General features: G+C 36.4%; 2 protein-coding genes across 8 annotated transcripts; both read left to right on the top strand.

Moving 5' to 3' along the window:
• Positions 1 to 1102: 1102 nt before the first annotated feature.
• Positions 1103 to 7323, top strand: LOC126582118 (uncharacterized). The gene is made up of 8 exons (XM_050246128.1): positions 1103 to 1579; positions 1971 to 2540; positions 2650 to 3993; positions 4093 to 4417; positions 4535 to 4793; positions 4906 to 5122; positions 5402 to 5901; positions 6894 to 7323. The coding sequence occupies exons 1-8, from the start codon at positions 1463 to 1465 to the stop codon at positions 7012 to 7014; spliced, it is 3453 nt and encodes a 1150-aa protein (XP_050102085.1). The 5' UTR covers positions 1103 to 1462; the 3' UTR covers positions 7015 to 7323.
• Positions 7324 to 11839: 4516 nt separating this feature from the next.
• LOC126582124 (phytoene synthase 2, chloroplastic) lies at positions 11840 to 15879 on the top strand. 7 transcript variants are annotated; one of them, XM_050246138.1, is made up of 8 exons: positions 11840 to 12299; positions 12480 to 12594; positions 12720 to 13256; positions 13393 to 13443; positions 14134 to 14306; positions 14626 to 14861; positions 15217 to 15409; positions 15567 to 15879. In XM_050246138.1, the coding sequence occupies exons 3-8, from the start codon at positions 12812 to 12814 to the stop codon at positions 15750 to 15752; spliced, it is 1284 nt and encodes a 427-aa protein (XP_050102095.1). In that variant the 5' UTR covers positions 11840 to 12299; positions 12480 to 12594; positions 12720 to 12811; the 3' UTR covers positions 15753 to 15879. The 7 variants fall into 7 exon arrangements, with proteins under 7 accessions (XP_050102095.1, XP_050102093.1, XP_050102094.1 ...); XM_050246136.1 differs by having other exon boundaries at positions 12679 to 13256; XM_050246137.1 differs by having other exon boundaries at positions 12470 to 12594.
• The last annotated feature ends 455 nt before the right edge of the window (positions 15880 to 16334 follow it).

Genomic DNA, 16334 nt, shown 5'->3' with positions numbered 1-16334 from the left:
TAAGGAAAATGATCAAATTCAATATTCAATCTTATACACCTGGTTTGAATGAGAAACGCATCCTATTCAAGGATGACAATCTAATTATGCCAAAAAACATGTTGTGTTTGTTCTAAAAGCTTATGTGAACTATTAAAAGAGTACATTAAACTCACTAACATGAAGTTGTGGTTAACTGTAAACTTTGAGAATTCAACGTGATCAATCATGTACACACAATAAAATGTTGTCAATCATGGCAATCTCTTTCATTTTATTGCTATCATATCAAAAATATTAGTCCATTGTTTTATCATGTTCAAAATCAAAGGCACTAAGTAATGGTAAAAGATTGCTTAAAGTTCACGATATTTTCTTCATCCAAAAAATTATAGATTGGAGGGTCCCAATGATTTTATTTATTAGTCATCTTGAAAATGACACATAGAGAAGAGAGGGCAGGTCGTTCCCTTTATTTGAACGAAAAATCCTCAGAATATTGTTTTTTAGATCAACCCCTTTTTTTGGTGTTTTTTAAGAAACCCTGGAGTTTTTTTTTTTTTTTTTTTTTTTTTTTTCGAATGCAACTTATTAGAAAGGCAGTGAAGTGTTGAAATGGCCTAAAAATTCCAAAAAAAGGTATATTAGTTTATATGACATTTCAAAAAAAATTAACCAATTATAATTGATGAGTGTGCAGGAGCATGAGCTTTGTACGAAAAGCAAAGACTTTGCATTATTTCAATTGAATTATTAAATTGTGTTTCTTTTTGTTTTCAAACTTTTGTAAAATAAGAAAGTTAAAGGAAATATGTAGTGGTAAATATTTAGTGGTGGAATTTGTACGAAAAGAAGACTGGCTAACTGGCAATTACATCAGCTTGGACGCTGATTCGATTACTTAGTCTCGAGGGGAATTTAAATACCTTTCCGGTTTCCACAACTTTTCTTTTTGCAAAGGACAATAATGGAAGGCTCTCCCTTTATCTTATGGTATAGCTGAAGACTTGGGAGTTTTCTTCGTGGAAAGGGTTTCAAGTTGGACAAAATTGTTACTGTTAAGTTAAACCAAAGTTGGGTGTGAATCGTATATATTATGGTGTGAAAAATCCTAAAGAATTAATTCACTTGTTGATTCTGAAGAACTAATTCTTATTGATCTCTCACAACTTTCTACTATTTCCAAATTCTTATTGATTTTTCTACTGAATTTATGCTACAAAGTAAAGAAGATAAAAAAGTAAAAACAGAAATCGAGAGGCATACATAGACTCTTGGTCTTCCCTAAGCTATCTTTAATCATATCGTTATATGCGACTCACCCTCTATTGGAAGGTGAGTGTACTGGTCTCTTCAACTTCCTGTCCGCCTTCTATTTTAACCTGATCATTCACCCCTTCCCCCACAAACCATGGAATTTGAATAGGGAATGCCAGAAAATCGATGATACTACTCCACTGAAGAAATAGAGCAAGTGTAAGAAATGGAGAAGACTAACGTGAGCAACAAGAAAGAAGTTACAGACAAAAAAGCCTTCCTCGATCTGGTTTTCTCTTGGTCTCTCAGCGATGTTCTCAACAACAAACTTTACAAAAATCAGGTTCCTAATTTCCTTCTCTTTTAGAATTTGATTCAAGTGATATTCTAATAAATCTGTCTAAACTAAGGTGAAAAAAAAGTGATGGGGATTCAAATTTTTGCTTCAGAGGCGGAAGGGAAGCACATATCCTTAGCCCACTTGGCCACCAATCTATTTTGCTTGAGGCCACTTTCTCTTCCGAAAAAAAAAAAAAAAAAAAAGCTTAGATATAGCAATAAGTATTCCTTGTTATTGTTTGAAAAGAAGGGTTTATCATTGTCAGCATGCATGACATTTGGTTTCTCACCATGTATATATTTGATGATCGTGGCATGTATTAGTTTGATGGAAACTTGAAGAGATTCCTTTTTTTTGGTCAAATTTTTACTGGATTTGTTCACTTAATTAACAGGTGCCTAGGATTCCTGAGACCTTCTTGAATGTGACGAGTTATTTGAAATCATTTGTTCCTTCACTCATCGAGGAAACACATGCTGATTTACTCTCAAATATGATCACGGAACTGTCGCATGCACCTACTTGTGAAATATTGACTCTTGAATGTTCAAAAGGTCATAAAAATCCCCAAAATTTGGTCTATGATATTGCATATAAGATAGATACAGAAGCGGATCAGAAGCACAATGGATTAATGTACGAGCCACAGGTTGGAGATCTCATTGCCTTGACGGATGTTAAACCGAAATGTATTGATGATTTGAACAGGTTCCCAAGACACTATGTTGCTGCTTATGTTAGTAAAGTACCTGATCCGGAAGAATTTCCTGATGCTCATGAGTTCACAATACTCTCATCCAAGCCTATCGATTATGGAGAACAAGACGGACAAAAGAGCAAGAGACAAAAACATTTTGCAGTTTATCTCATGAACATGACAACAAATCTTCGCGTGTGGTGTGCTTTGAAATCAAAAGAGGGAAACACAAATATTATTAAGAAAGTTCTGCAACCCAATTCATATGTATGTATCTGTCTTTGGACTCATATTCATTCTCTCAACAATTCATTTATTTTTAAGCTTCACAATTCACATTAGTTCCTCGCCAAATGTTATGTTTCTTTCTGTACAGGTTGTGAGTTCTTGTACTACTTGCTCTCCCATACAAAGGTGCTCTCCCGCCCTTTCTACCATTTGGCCCACTATTTCCTCTCACAATCTAAATGACTCCCAAGAAGCTGCAGTTTTAAACTTTATTGGTTTGAGTAAATGCCATCATCAGAATGATGTCAAATTAATTTGGGGTCCTCCAGGTACTGGGAAGACAAAGACAGTCAGTCTGTCTCTCTTTGCCCTCTTTATGCTCAAGTGCAGAACACTAACATGTGCTCCTACCAATATTGCGGTGTTAGAAGTTGCAGCCAGGCTCAGGAGTTTGGTTAATCGGTCACTTGAGTTTGGAAAGTACGGACTTGGAGATATAGTTCTCTTTGGGAACAAGAAGCGAATGAAGGTTGATGATAAGGCTGACCTTCTTGAGGTATTTCTTGATCATCGTATTAAAATCCTGATCAAGTGTTTGGCGCCCTTGTCAGGATGGAAGCATCTGTTAAGATCAATGATACGTCTACTTGAGGAACCAGAAGAAGAGTACTCTTTGTATTTGCAAAAGAAAGCAGAAGAACACAAAGAGAGTGCTCAAGTAAATGAGAAGAAAAACATGAATAGAGCAGAAAAACACAAAGAGAGTGCTCAAGGAAATCAGAAGAAAAACACGAAGAGAGCAGAAAAACACAAAGAGAGTGCTCAAGGAAATCAGAAGAAAAACATGAAGAGAGCAGAAAAACACAAAGAGAGTGCTCAAGGAAATGGGAAGGGTACTAAAGGAAACACCGAAAGTGTAAAAGAGGATGATCCATTGACGTTTGAGGAGTTTGTGAAGAAAGAATTTGATTCAATTTTTGAGCCACTGAAGATTTGTATGGTAAATTTGCACACTCACTTACCAACTTCTTGCATTTCACTGAAGGTGGTGAAGGACATGGTTGAAGCTTTGGGTTTGCTCAAGTCCTTTAAATCTTCCATGCATAGTATCAGTGTTGCTAAGGAAGGTTTAAATTTAGTCCTAAAAGATTTCAAAGTTTCAGGAAGCATTGCCTGTTGCTTTACACAGTTGGGAAAAAAGTGTGTTTGTAAACTGAAGCTGCTTCCTCAGGAATTCAGTGTCCCAGAAATTATTAGCCCTCCTTCAATAAGAAGTTTCTGCTTGCAAAATGCTTGCTTAATATTTTGTACTGCATCTTCTTCTGCCAAATTGCACAACGCATCAGCGAAGAGACCACTGGAATTGTTAGTCGTTGATGAAGCTGCTCAGCTTAAAGAATGTGAGTCCGCAATTCCTTTACAACTGCCTGGTCTCCGCCATGCTATTCTAATAGGAGATGAGCGGCAACTCCCTGCTATGGTTATAAGCGAGGTGTTACTTTTATCCTTCGTGTTCTTTACTTTTTCAAATGACTATAATAACTTGTATATTATTGTAATATCATAATAATGAATTGGATCATATCATTAGAAAGCGGCAGCGGCTGAGTTTGGAAGAAGTTTGTTCGAAAGGATGACAATGTTGGGATACGGGAAGCATCTTCTCAATATCCAATATAGGATGCATCCATCCATCAGCTTATTTCCGAAAATGGAGTTTTATAACAATCAGATATTAGATGGTCCGAATGTCACTGAAAGAAGCTATGAGAGGCGCTTCCTTGAGGGAAAGATGTACCAATCCTACTCCTTCATAAATGTAGCCAATGGAAAAGATGAATTTGATCATGGTCATAGTCGGAAAAATATGTTGGAGGTTGCTGTGGTCTCTGAGATAGTTGCAAGACTTTACAAAGGTATTTCTATTGTTGTCTAACCTCATTGATATGTTTATTTTGAGAATTATCGTAGGAAGTTTGTATATAAATATACAAAAAAACTAGTTCTTATTAATTTTTTTTTCTTGGCTACAGAATTCATCGGCACAAAGAAGAAGGTTAGTATTGGAGTCATATCACCATACAAGGCTCAAGTTTATGCAATTCAAGAGAGGGTGAAAAAATACAGTAAAAATTGTGACGCTCGATTCTCCGTAAATGTGCGGTCTGTTGATGGGTTCCAAGGTGGTGAAGAGGATGTGATAATTATCTCCACTGTCAGATGTAATGTGAATGGTTCAATTGGTTTCTTGTCCAACCGTCAAAGGGCAAATGTTGCACTTACACGTGCACGGTAGTACTTTTATAGAATTACGTTACGTAGAATCATTCATGCTGCAGCTTAATTTGGAATGTCTGAGTTACTGGAGGTTTTGAATTTAGTGGTTTTGATTGTGTCTGTGTAGGTATTGTCTTTGGATATTGGGGAGTGCGTCGACCTTGGTTAACAGTGACTCTATCTGGACGAAGCTAGTACTTGATGCCAAGGGACGCAATTGTTTTCACAATGCTGACGAGGACAAGAACTTGGCACAGGCTATTGCCATTGCCCTGCTGGAGCTTGACCAATTTCATGGTCTACTTAATATTGAATCTCTGCTGTTCAAAAATGCAAGATGGAAGGTATGCTGCTATTCGTCCATTTAATTATTTTCTATATGTTGCTGTTCTAAACTAAACAACGTCATGGCCTACAAAAGTTTTCTGTTAATTTGCTGTAGATTTTTTATTACTTAACTTTCTGTAAATTTCTAAAGATGGAGAGGAAGAACATCTGTAAATTATATGAGGAGAACGAAAGGAGATCAACCCTGTCTAAAGAAAATTTCTTCTTTTTTACATTGTAAAATGCAGTGTGATGTTCGGTTGTTACAATATTGTATGTCAATCTATTCCATATAGGTTTGCTTCACTGATCAATTTGAGAAATCCATAGTAAAGATAAAAGACAATTGGGTTCAACGAGAAGTGTTTAATCTACTAACGAAGCTTTCAAGTGGATGGCGTCAAGCACACAAGGCTAAGGGAATGATAGTTCATGACGGGACTTCTTCTCAACTGTTAGAGACGTATAAAGTCAATAGGCTGCTGAATCTCATTTGGACTGTGGATATTATTCAAGAGAATTCAGATTACATTCAGGTGATGAAGGTTTGGGCTATCGTGACATCTTCAGATATACCTAGACTAGCAAAGCGTCTTGACGTCATTTTTGGGAGTTATACAGTGGATACGATGAATCGTTGCAAACACAAATGTATTGATAAGGGCACTGCTATTCCAATGAGATGGCCGGTGGATTCTAGTAGTTACCATGAAGCTGATCCTGTGGAGTTCCTTTCAAAGCCGCTATCGTCCCTCAGTCTAACAGATAAACCTGAAACATCAACATCAGCTTCTGGGTGAGTGTATCTACTTCCACCATGTACACCCACCCATATACATATATATGTGTGTGCTGTTACTTAAAATTTTAACTTTCATTTAGGAAGTCAATTCTGCATGAGCATTTGGCGAAAAATAAAGAGAGATTCTGCTTGAGCACTTTTAAAACTACATAAAAAACCAGTTGTTTGAAAATTGTAGATACCAATTCTAGATAAATTGTAATTGGTCATTTCCACATGTGTGTGTTACTTAAAATTCTAACTTTCGTTTAGGATGTCAATTCTGCATGAGCATTTGGCAAAAAATAAGAGAGAAATTCTGCTTGAACACTTTTAAAACTACAAAAAACCCGTTGTTTGAAAATTATAGAGACCAATTCTAGATAAACTGTAATTGGCTTGTTCTATAGTAATTGGTTGTTTTCTGCTGCATATGTTTTGCATTTTCTCTTGTTCATGTCAATTAGCCAAGGTGAAGTTTGTAGGCATATATTTGCATCTAGTAAAATGTACCTTGCTTGATGAATCCATTCAAACCAATGCACCCCATCTGATTCAAAATACAAGATCACTGTCGAGTTACTAATTTTGCTGAAAGCTGTAGGTATTTCAAAGAAGCATCAAATTCGTTTGCTTGTCATACTGTAGGTTACTAGTTCTGTCACAGATTCTACACTTCCACTTGTTCGTATCAATCATTGATGGTGAAGTTAGTAGAACTTAAATCAGTTTTTTATTTTATGTTTTATAAAAGACCGAGTTATATGTTTCGCTTGAGGAATTGATTCAAAAGCATGCCGATTGCTCGATGGATCAATACAACTTGTTTACCTGCATATTATTGTTACTTCCCACTGATTAAACAAAATGCAAATATGAAATATATAAATTGGCTATGTTGTGCCCCACTAGTTTTAAAAATACATCATCTTCTGTAAGTAGGGTATGCAAAAGCTAACGAAGTTTCGATCAGTTATTTATTTTCTTTGGTGTGCTGACTTTGTTAGGGAGGCTATCAAAACAGAGAAACAGTCTACACAACCCAAAAGCCGTTTGAAAAGTCATGCTAAACAAAGAAGGCAATCACCGAACGTAGAGGTTGGAGTCTGGAGACCGTGTGTTCTTTAAGGTTAAGCCATGTTATGGAATTAAACTGTTTGGCAACGGCAAAAAACTTGCTCCCCGTTTTATTGGACCTTTCGAAGCTTTGAAGCTAGCTGGTGATGGTGAGGTTTCTTATAGATTAGCTCTTCCACCTTACCTATCTAGTAGTATCTATGATGTGTTTCATATATCTGCCTTAAAGAAAAACATTGCTGTTGTTTCACATGTTTTGAATTGGTACAATCTGAGCATTCAAAAACATCTGTTGTGTGACGAGAAACCGTGAATTGGTACAATTTGAGTGTATCCTGCTTAATGAAGATTGTGTTTTAAGGTCGGCCTACCGAATTTGAACCCACACACCGACAAGAAAATTAACCTCTTCGAAAATCAAATTTTGAGATTTAGTTGCATAAATAATCAGTTTTGATAATGATATCGTATAATGTGTACTCAAACAACTGCACAACAAAGATAAACCTGATCATTTTTGCAACCAAGTATAAAAAATTGGTCGTCATGCTAATTGCCCAATTGGTGTAATGTTTGCGCAAGTCCGCCAGAAGGAGCTCTCCAACCGGAAAAGGATCCTTTTTCCTAGCCATCCTAAGGATCCCATGATCTCACATATTCATCCTATATCATGCGGTCATTTTTTGTTAAGTACTATTCATATTTGATCTTAAATTTTAAATTTTGAAATGATTTATGATCGTACGATGTACGATGAACGGGGTAAGATCACGGGCCGGATCCTTTTCCTCTCCAACTCACTTTCTCCCTCTATCTTGGACCCATTTTTCATCCCACTGGCTTGATCCAAGATAGCCTTCTGGGTTTTCAAGAAAAAAGAGAGAGCCTTTTGGTTGGACTGAGTTGTAGAGGGGGATATAGAGACTTATAACATAAGTTACGTGGTGTATTATTTTACGCATTATAATAACATAATTGATTTATTTTACTTTTAAAGTATATACACGTGTTATAATTTAAGTATGAAAGCTTTGATAACAAATACATCAAAGGATCACCATCCAACAAAACAATAGTTGACGTCATCAAATCAAACTATAGCAGCACCATCAAAGAAAAAGAGCCCTAATCTCGATTTAGGGGTTAATAAAAGAAAATAATCTGGAATATAGAGTTCTTGATAAATGAACAAGTTCACAAAACTTGGACTGTCTCAAAATTCTGTCTCAATTTGGATCGTGACATATCACATGACACAATCAGCATTTTGCTGGTAAAAGTCATCTTCGTTGGTTCCAAGTGTTTATTCTCCAATGCCCCATTTTTAAATATCACATAGATTAGAACCACCATATGATGATTCAATGGTTGGGACAAATTTCCGACTCATATTTCACATGATTGGTTCTGAGTTCGATTTTTTATGTGTGTAAATTACACGATGGTGACAAGAAAAAGGTTCAAATGCCTTTGCGATTCCTCTCAACTTCTGAAAATATGAACTGCTTTGACTTCTCAACCGGTTGATTCTCTTTTAAGAAAAATAACACATAAATTAGGCACACCTCCACATGGTTGTACGACTAGTTAGCTAACATGAGATCAAATGCATGGTTATGGATGTAACTCGGTACTAGTACTACGATCTTAGACGGAATATAAATCAAATTATTATGACTGATTATACGACTAATCACATCTCATCCGATATGCGTAAATATATGATTGTATTAGGGAAAAAATAGCATGGTGACGAATTATTGGTGGTACATACAACAATAGAAGGCCAGAGAAAGTGCAAAAGGACTACGTGTCCAAATACCTGACATTCGAATCCTCAACCGAAACTTGTGGACAATGGGCCCCCAACACCAAAGCTATGTCAGTCCTTTCCGACGCAATTTTGCACTCCATGTCCAATACAAATACGCAAACACTAAAAAGCAAAACGACAATCGCACTCACATCCCCACCCTCACACTTTTTGTCTTTGAATATTAAGAATTTTAACGAAAAATTTTCGATCTTGTTCATTTTAACGAAAAATCATATTTTTTTACATTAAAAAGTCAATCTTAGTACTATTTACTTTACTTTTTATTTTGTTCTTATCGTTAAAACTCAAAGTTTTCAAGTATTTTTTTAATTAATTTTCCTTTGGAATATTTAGTTGGGCAAATAATAAACGACAATCACCCAACCAGATGACTTCACACCCACAATGCTACAGTACGCCACACCATCACTCGCACTTTCTCGCTTAATTTTTTTTGAGAGGTGTTCTCTTGCAAATAGTGCATAATCTCAGTCGCGTTGCGCGCTTGATTAGAAATTTGTCACGTGTTCACGAATTGGTCCAATAGTCGCTATGCATGTGGCATCACTATTTACATGAGTGTATTTTTTTTTTTCGTTGTTGTTGTGTCCGGAACATATTATGTGGTGTTATCATTCACTTAGATTTTAACAAATATATTTATTTTAATTATATTTTAAAATAAAATATATGAGTCATGGTTGTTTACTCAATTATAAAATGTGAAACATAAACATAGCACCGCCATAGAAACACCTCGTGAAGGGTTTTTGGTCAAAAATATCTCCTAGTTTTATAGCAATTTTTCACTGTACTTAAAATACAGTTACGTAATGTCTTATTCTTCCGTATGGCGTATAAGATGTGAATTAAAACCTGAAATGTATCAACTTTGTCGTACACTCGTGACACGGGAAATGTTATGATACCTAACTTGGATTCATTTACACACAACTTTTTCCTCTCCCCTAATCAAGTGAAAGGATTCAATTGCATGCTCAGCATTTGCCACGTGGACTATCCCACCCATCACCTTTCTGTTGTTTGGCATTTGATAAGGTTATCCTCCAGTGATTGGGCGGCTTTTCCGCGTTGTCATCCTTATTGGATTGCCATTTTCTTGCTTTCTGGATAAAGTGCTGACTCTTACTCTCGGGTCTCTTGTCCGGGTACGGGTTCGGACCTTTTTATAACTCACCGACTTTTCAAAGTTATAAATTATTAATTTGGTCCACCTATTTCGAATAAAAACAGTGTCATATGCAACCGACATGCCATTTTTATACTTTAAAATCTCTCACCTCATATTTCCATCAACTTCTTTCACATTCTCTATTTTGTCTTTATTTTTCTATAAAAAAAATTAATATAAGATGTTGACTTGACTTAACATAAGGCCATCTCCAACCGAAGGCTGGCCAGAGGGCTCGTTTGAGCCCTCTGGCCCTCCAAGATTCCCCAATATATTAATATTTTAATGAACAGTACAGGGCCATATTTGCCTCCGTCTCCAACCGAGGGCCAGAGGGCCAAAGGGCTCGTTTTAGCCCTGTCACAAAAAACCGTCTCCAACCGAGGGCCAAAGGGCCATAGGGCCAAACATAATTTATTATTTAAAAACTACAATTTAATGTTGTATAAATGGCCTAGGAAGTTATACGAAAAAAATAGAATTGAAAAAAAATATGAAACAAATTTTGTGAAATAGAAGTTATAGGAAAAAAAATATGAAACAAAATTTGATTCATATGAAAAGGAAAAAAAAGGGAAAAAAAGAAGTTTAAATTCATTAAAAAAAAAAAAAAAGAAGTTTAAAATCATTATAAAAAAAAAAAAAAAAAAAGAGGCCTAATAATCCAACGGCTACTAGCCGTTATATTCAAAAACATTTCAAACTATTAAAAAAAAAAAACCTCTTCAATGCTGTCGGTTTTAACCGACAGCAATAGAAAACATTAAAAAAAAAATAAGCCAGCCCTCCAACCCTCCAGCCTTCTCCGATCCCGTGGGGCCCTCCTAGATTCCAAAGCCCTCTGGCCTAGCCCTCGGTTGGAGATGGTTTTAGGGCTATTTTCGGCCTTCTGGACCCTTCGGTTGGAGATGGCCTAACCGTTCAAATAAGAGGAGCGGTAATGGGAGGGAAAAAAAAAAGGGGAAGAGAATCCTAATAGAAGGGAAAAAAAGAGGGAAGAGAATCCTACTCCTAAAAACAAAACATGTCTCTAAATTGTGATCATAACTTTGCATAGAAAACAAAGGAAAACTAATGAAAAGTTAAAAAAAAAAACTTTAGTTTTAATGTAAAATAACAAATAAAGGTCTAATGAATAATACCAGGAAAAGGTAAAAATGTGGTTTTTGTTAAAACTCCCTAGAAACAAAACTTATGAAGGTAATATGTTAAATTTTGAAATCACTAATTGCAATAACAATATATCATACAATATTGTTATCAAATGTGAAGAATTAGAGAACTTGGAGATGGAGGAAGTAATGAGAATTCGACTAGTCACTTATTTTAGGTGTTCGTAAATGTGAAGAATTCAGTTTTCTTTTATTTATTTATTTATTTTAAAGAGCACTAGTTGGTGGCTTGACACGACAGTTTTTTTTAAGGATGCACGCATTTCAGCATACCCTCGATCAATATCGTGTGATTCATCAAAGCCAACGATCAAGTGTTGCAAAGTAGATGTAGAGAACTATTTAGTTGTTGCAAAGTATTTGATTATCGAGTGTTTTGATCTACATATGTTAGTAAACGCAGAGAATTCATATATTAAAACAGTCCATAGATACTTAAAAAAAATGTGCTACTATGTCCACGCATTTGTTTCATTAAACGGACTCATCTAAATGTTCATGATAAATGCCTATGAGGTGGTTGGAAAAATATATCAAGCAGACGGACCTAGCAGCACTCTAAAAAATAAAATAAAATAAAAAATCCAAGTCAACCCGAACTTGCAAACGGGTCGAGTTGAAATTGAAGGAAACTTAAAAGGGATGAAACATTTGCAGCATTTTATTTCATGCCCTATCTTATGACGAAAGGTCGCAACTTGCTTACCAAAAAAAAAAAAAAAAAAAAAAAAAAAAAACAAACAAACAAACCAAATCCAAAAAACCAAGATTTGAGGGAATGCACAAGAAACAAATGAATCAGCCAAATCTCAGTTTTAGGGTTAAAAATATATAAACAAAAATTAGAAAACCAGAAGAAAATACATTTTTGTAGGAAATTGGAAAACAGAGAAACAAGTTAAGAACCAAACGCATTGTAGTTAGAGAGAGAATCTAGAGAGAGAGAGAGAGAGAGAGTCTGGAAGAGTGGAGAGGTGAGGTGTCGGGTTATGGAGGAAAACGTCTTAATGGCCGTTGTTAGTTTGTATTTTTTTAGGGGAAGATGGTGACGCTTTGAACTTGGTTTTTTGGAAGATGCTGATGCTGCTTTTTCTTTAAGTAGACAGTGGAAGTGGGTCTCTAAGCAAAAGCAGCATCCTACAAACCCAACAAACAGGTAGAGAACCCGTTGTTCTACTTCCCCTCTTTGATGCTACAAAAGTGGGCACAGTTTTTGCTTACAAATATTTGTTTCAGGCATTCAGTGATTATCTGCTTGTCAAGTTGTTGACCATTTTAGTTTCAATTTATGTTTGTTGTTGTTGTTAATGCTTTTTTATTTACAAGTGAAACAAAGATCGAGTTACAGGAGTTGAGTGGCGAAGTTTGAGTTTTAAGGGAGAAAGTAAGATTAAAATCGAGTTAGAGGGATTCGGGAGCCGAATAAAAAAGCCTTTGCTTTTCTGTTTTGGGTAAGTGAGGAATCAAGTAGTTAGAGTTTGTTCGGCTGTTTTTTTTCTCCATTTTTTGTGGGCTTATACTTTGCTTTCAAACAGGATGATGAAACTGAATGAAATGAGTTTTTGTGTGAATTAAGGTTTGAGAAAGAAGTGTAAGACGACAAGGCATATCTGGCTAGAGTTTGTTTGGTTGGTGGGCTGAGGTTGGTGTTTTCAAGTTGAAACAAACATGTCTGTGGCATTAGTTTGGGTTGTTTCCCCCAACACCGAGGTGTTCAAATTCTATGGGATTTTAGATTCATCGAGGTTTGTTTTGGGGAATCGAAGTTCGATTAGAGCAAAGATGGGTGGGAAACAGGATTGGAAATCGTGCTCTCTCTGCACAGATGTGAAGTATTCATCAGTAGGAGGGTCTGGTTTAGGGAGTGAAGCCAAATTTCCAGTTTCATTAAGCATGGTGGCCAACCCGCTTGGAGAATCAGCTGTCTCGTCGGAACAGAAGGTGTATGACGTGGTGCTGAAGCAGGCATCCCTGGTTAAGAAGCAGTTGAGGTCTAATGGATATCTTGATGTGAAGCCGGATATTATTGTTCCCGGGAATCTGAGCTTGTTGAGTAAAGCTTATGATCGATGTGGAGAAGTATGTGCAGAGTATGCCAAGACTTTTTACCTCGGTTGGTCCTCTCTTGCATAATTTTTAGTTTGGCTGTTTAAAGGCATATTGGTTGAACTTTGCAGCTAAAGTAGTGGTCTAACTGCAATTACTAATCTTTTGGAGTTACCTAATTCTTATTCTTTTTCACTTTTCAGGTACTCTGCTTATGACGCCCGAAAGAAGAAGGGCCATCTGGGCAATATATGGTGAGTGACTATAACTGTTATTCTGATACTTTGGACTGAATCCTAAATGAAGCGTTTATTCCTTTTGGTAGCAAAAGTACATTCCATATATTTGGTAGGTTACCTTTAGCAGAGAGCGAAACTGTGAGATCATAAAAGTAATACTTGTCCACTGAATCTGTGTTTACGAAGAATGATTTGATTGTCTTCAACTTGTCCGAATTCAAATTCAATTTAAGGACAAGAGGTCTTGAAAATTCATCATCTTCTAAATATTGAAGACCAGCCTTCACATGTCCTATCTGAATGAACCAAAGTGAGAACATGTATTGTTCGTCTTTTCTCCTTAAATGATTAATTTTCTTGCGAGTTGTGAACTCCTGCATCGCTACAAAAATTTCTTCTCAAACTTCGAAAACACCATGCACTACCATCAATGTGAAGCGAAGTTAATGTACATCCTTTCTGTGAAGAGAGAGGGACAGAAAAGAGATTGAGAGGAGAAATAGGAGGAGTAGAAATTGTACTGCAGCGTATATTATACTGATTATTTGCTTGAGTAGCATATGACAGAGGTGGTCAGGAGATTAGTCCTTTCTGTTCTTCTCAGATAATACATTTTCTGTGAAACATATATTTTCCATGGATGCTTACTCTTCACTTCAGCACAAGTGACAAAACATATTGCCTTATGATCTCTTGCACATATAGTGTGGTGCAGGAGGACGGATGAGCTTGTTGATGGGCCTAATGCTTCACACATAACACCCACAGCTTTAGATAGGTGGGAATTGAGATTGGACGATCTGTTCCAAGGTCGTCCATTTGATATGCTTGATGCTGCTTTGTCAGATACGGTCACCAAATTTCCGGTTGACATTCAGGTTAGAATTACTGCTCAAAGATTTTATAAAGTCAAAAGGCCTAAGTTTTTTGCTTTCATCTTTAAAGACTTAGTTTTTGCATGTGTGATACTAATTTTGTCTTTTTATCTTTCTTCTTTTGAAACTGTATCTTGAAATGTGAAAAGGAACTTAGAAACATTTGAGTTGAATACGTATCCATTTTCATCCACCGAAAAGTTCCCTTTCCAATTTGATTGATAGTTAAATCAAAACAACGGGAAAGCTTGTGAATTTAATTGAAGGCTTTGCTTTTTGAGTAACTTCTGAGTTCTGACTCCACCTTGTGCTCTTTCTGTAGCCATTCAAAGATATGATAGAAGGAATGAGAATGGACCTCAGGAAGTCAAGATACCAAAACTTCGATGAACTATATCTTTACTGCTATTATGTTGCCGGAACTGTTGGATTAATGAGTGTTCCAGTTATGGGCATTTCACCTGAATCGCAAGCAACAACGGAGAGTGTATATAATGCTGCCTTGGCATTAGGGATTGCGAATCAGCTAACAAACATACTCCGTGATGTTGGGGAGGAGTAAGTATACAACATTAACGATTTATAACTGAACATTTTAGTCATGTTAGCAACATTGTTGAAACAAATGTGCCCAAAGCTATAGAGTAAGCTGGTATATTCAATTGAAGATAGCTCTGACAAAGTCTGATATTTTAGCTGCTTGCTTTCGAAAGTCACATAAGACTGCAAGACACAATTCTCTAACTTTAGTTGAATTAGAGCGAGAGAAGAGACAGAGATGCAATTGGAATCTTATAACAGACTTCATTCTCTCACTCTCTCTTGATCTCTTACTCTCGATATTAGTACTAGGAGCAATCACTTTCATGAATGTTGTAGTTTGTATCCCACTGACAAACATTCTCTTGAGCAGTGCAAGGAGAGGAAGAATTTATTTACCCCAAGATGAGCTTGAAGAAGCAGGGCTCTCCGACGCTGATATATATGCTGGAAAGGTCACAGACAAATGGAGGAGTTTCATGAAGGATCAAATTAAGAGGGCAAGGATGTTCTTCGACGAGGCAGAGAAGGGAGTGACAGAGTTGAGTGAAGCCAGCAGATGGCCGGTAAGCCTCGCAAGTTTAGTAAATATGAAACAAAAACTGACAAAGATATGAGATCCTACTTGGTTCTAGTTAAACTTTCACGAAAAATTATTGTGTCTATCCGATCAACCGTCCAAATTTTTCTAAAACATCTGATCAAAACATTAAACCGTTGCAGGTATTGGCGTCGCTACTCCTGTATCGCCAAATATTGGACGAGATAGAAGCTAACGATTACAACAACTTCACAAGAAGGGCTTATGTAAGCAAAGCTAAGAAACTACTTGCCTTGCCTATTGCGTATACTAAATCGATAATTCGCCCCTCAAGAACCTCTCCAGAGCTTAGAAAATACAATCTTTGACAACAAAATGCTGGAGTTGCCTATATATGCATAGAGATTGAAAAGCAGAATTTGTATATTATAAATTCTATTGTTGCAGCCTGTATTTATAAAACTGAAGGGTTATATTTATTCCAGTTCAAAGCTATGCACCCATTGTTGTTTGGTGTTAAATTAACATGTTGACGACCCCTTCAAAGGGGGAAACTCTTGTTTTTGCCTAGAGGACCACGTCATGTGTATGCCCATACAATCAAGTGGATCTTTCTGAAAGTAGGCCCGTGATGGACCAAGCACTCTCTTTGGTTGTGTGTTTGTAACTCGTGTCGAAAGATAAAAAAATGTGGATAAAAGGTCCCAAAAAAAAAAAAAAAACCAAACCAAAAAGGAAGGATAAAAAAATAGTAAAATACCAACAACGGAGAAAAATTGAATTAAAAGGGCCAATAAGGTGTGGGTAGGTAAATGGGAACTGTACTGTTTTAAAGGTTGGAAGAGAAGTGCATGATCAACACAAAACCCCGAAAGGAATTGATGAACTAAAATATAAACACGCGCTAAAGAATCATAGAAACAAAAACCCAGAGAAAAACCCAACCATGA

This window comes from Malus sylvestris, chromosome 9 (genome assembly GCF_916048215.2).
Source record: "Malus sylvestris chromosome 9, drMalSylv7.2, whole genome shotgun sequence".
Taxonomy (NCBI): domain Eukaryota; kingdom Viridiplantae; phylum Streptophyta; class Magnoliopsida; order Rosales; family Rosaceae; genus Malus; species Malus sylvestris.
This window is presented reverse-complemented; position numbering and strand designations above follow the sequence as displayed.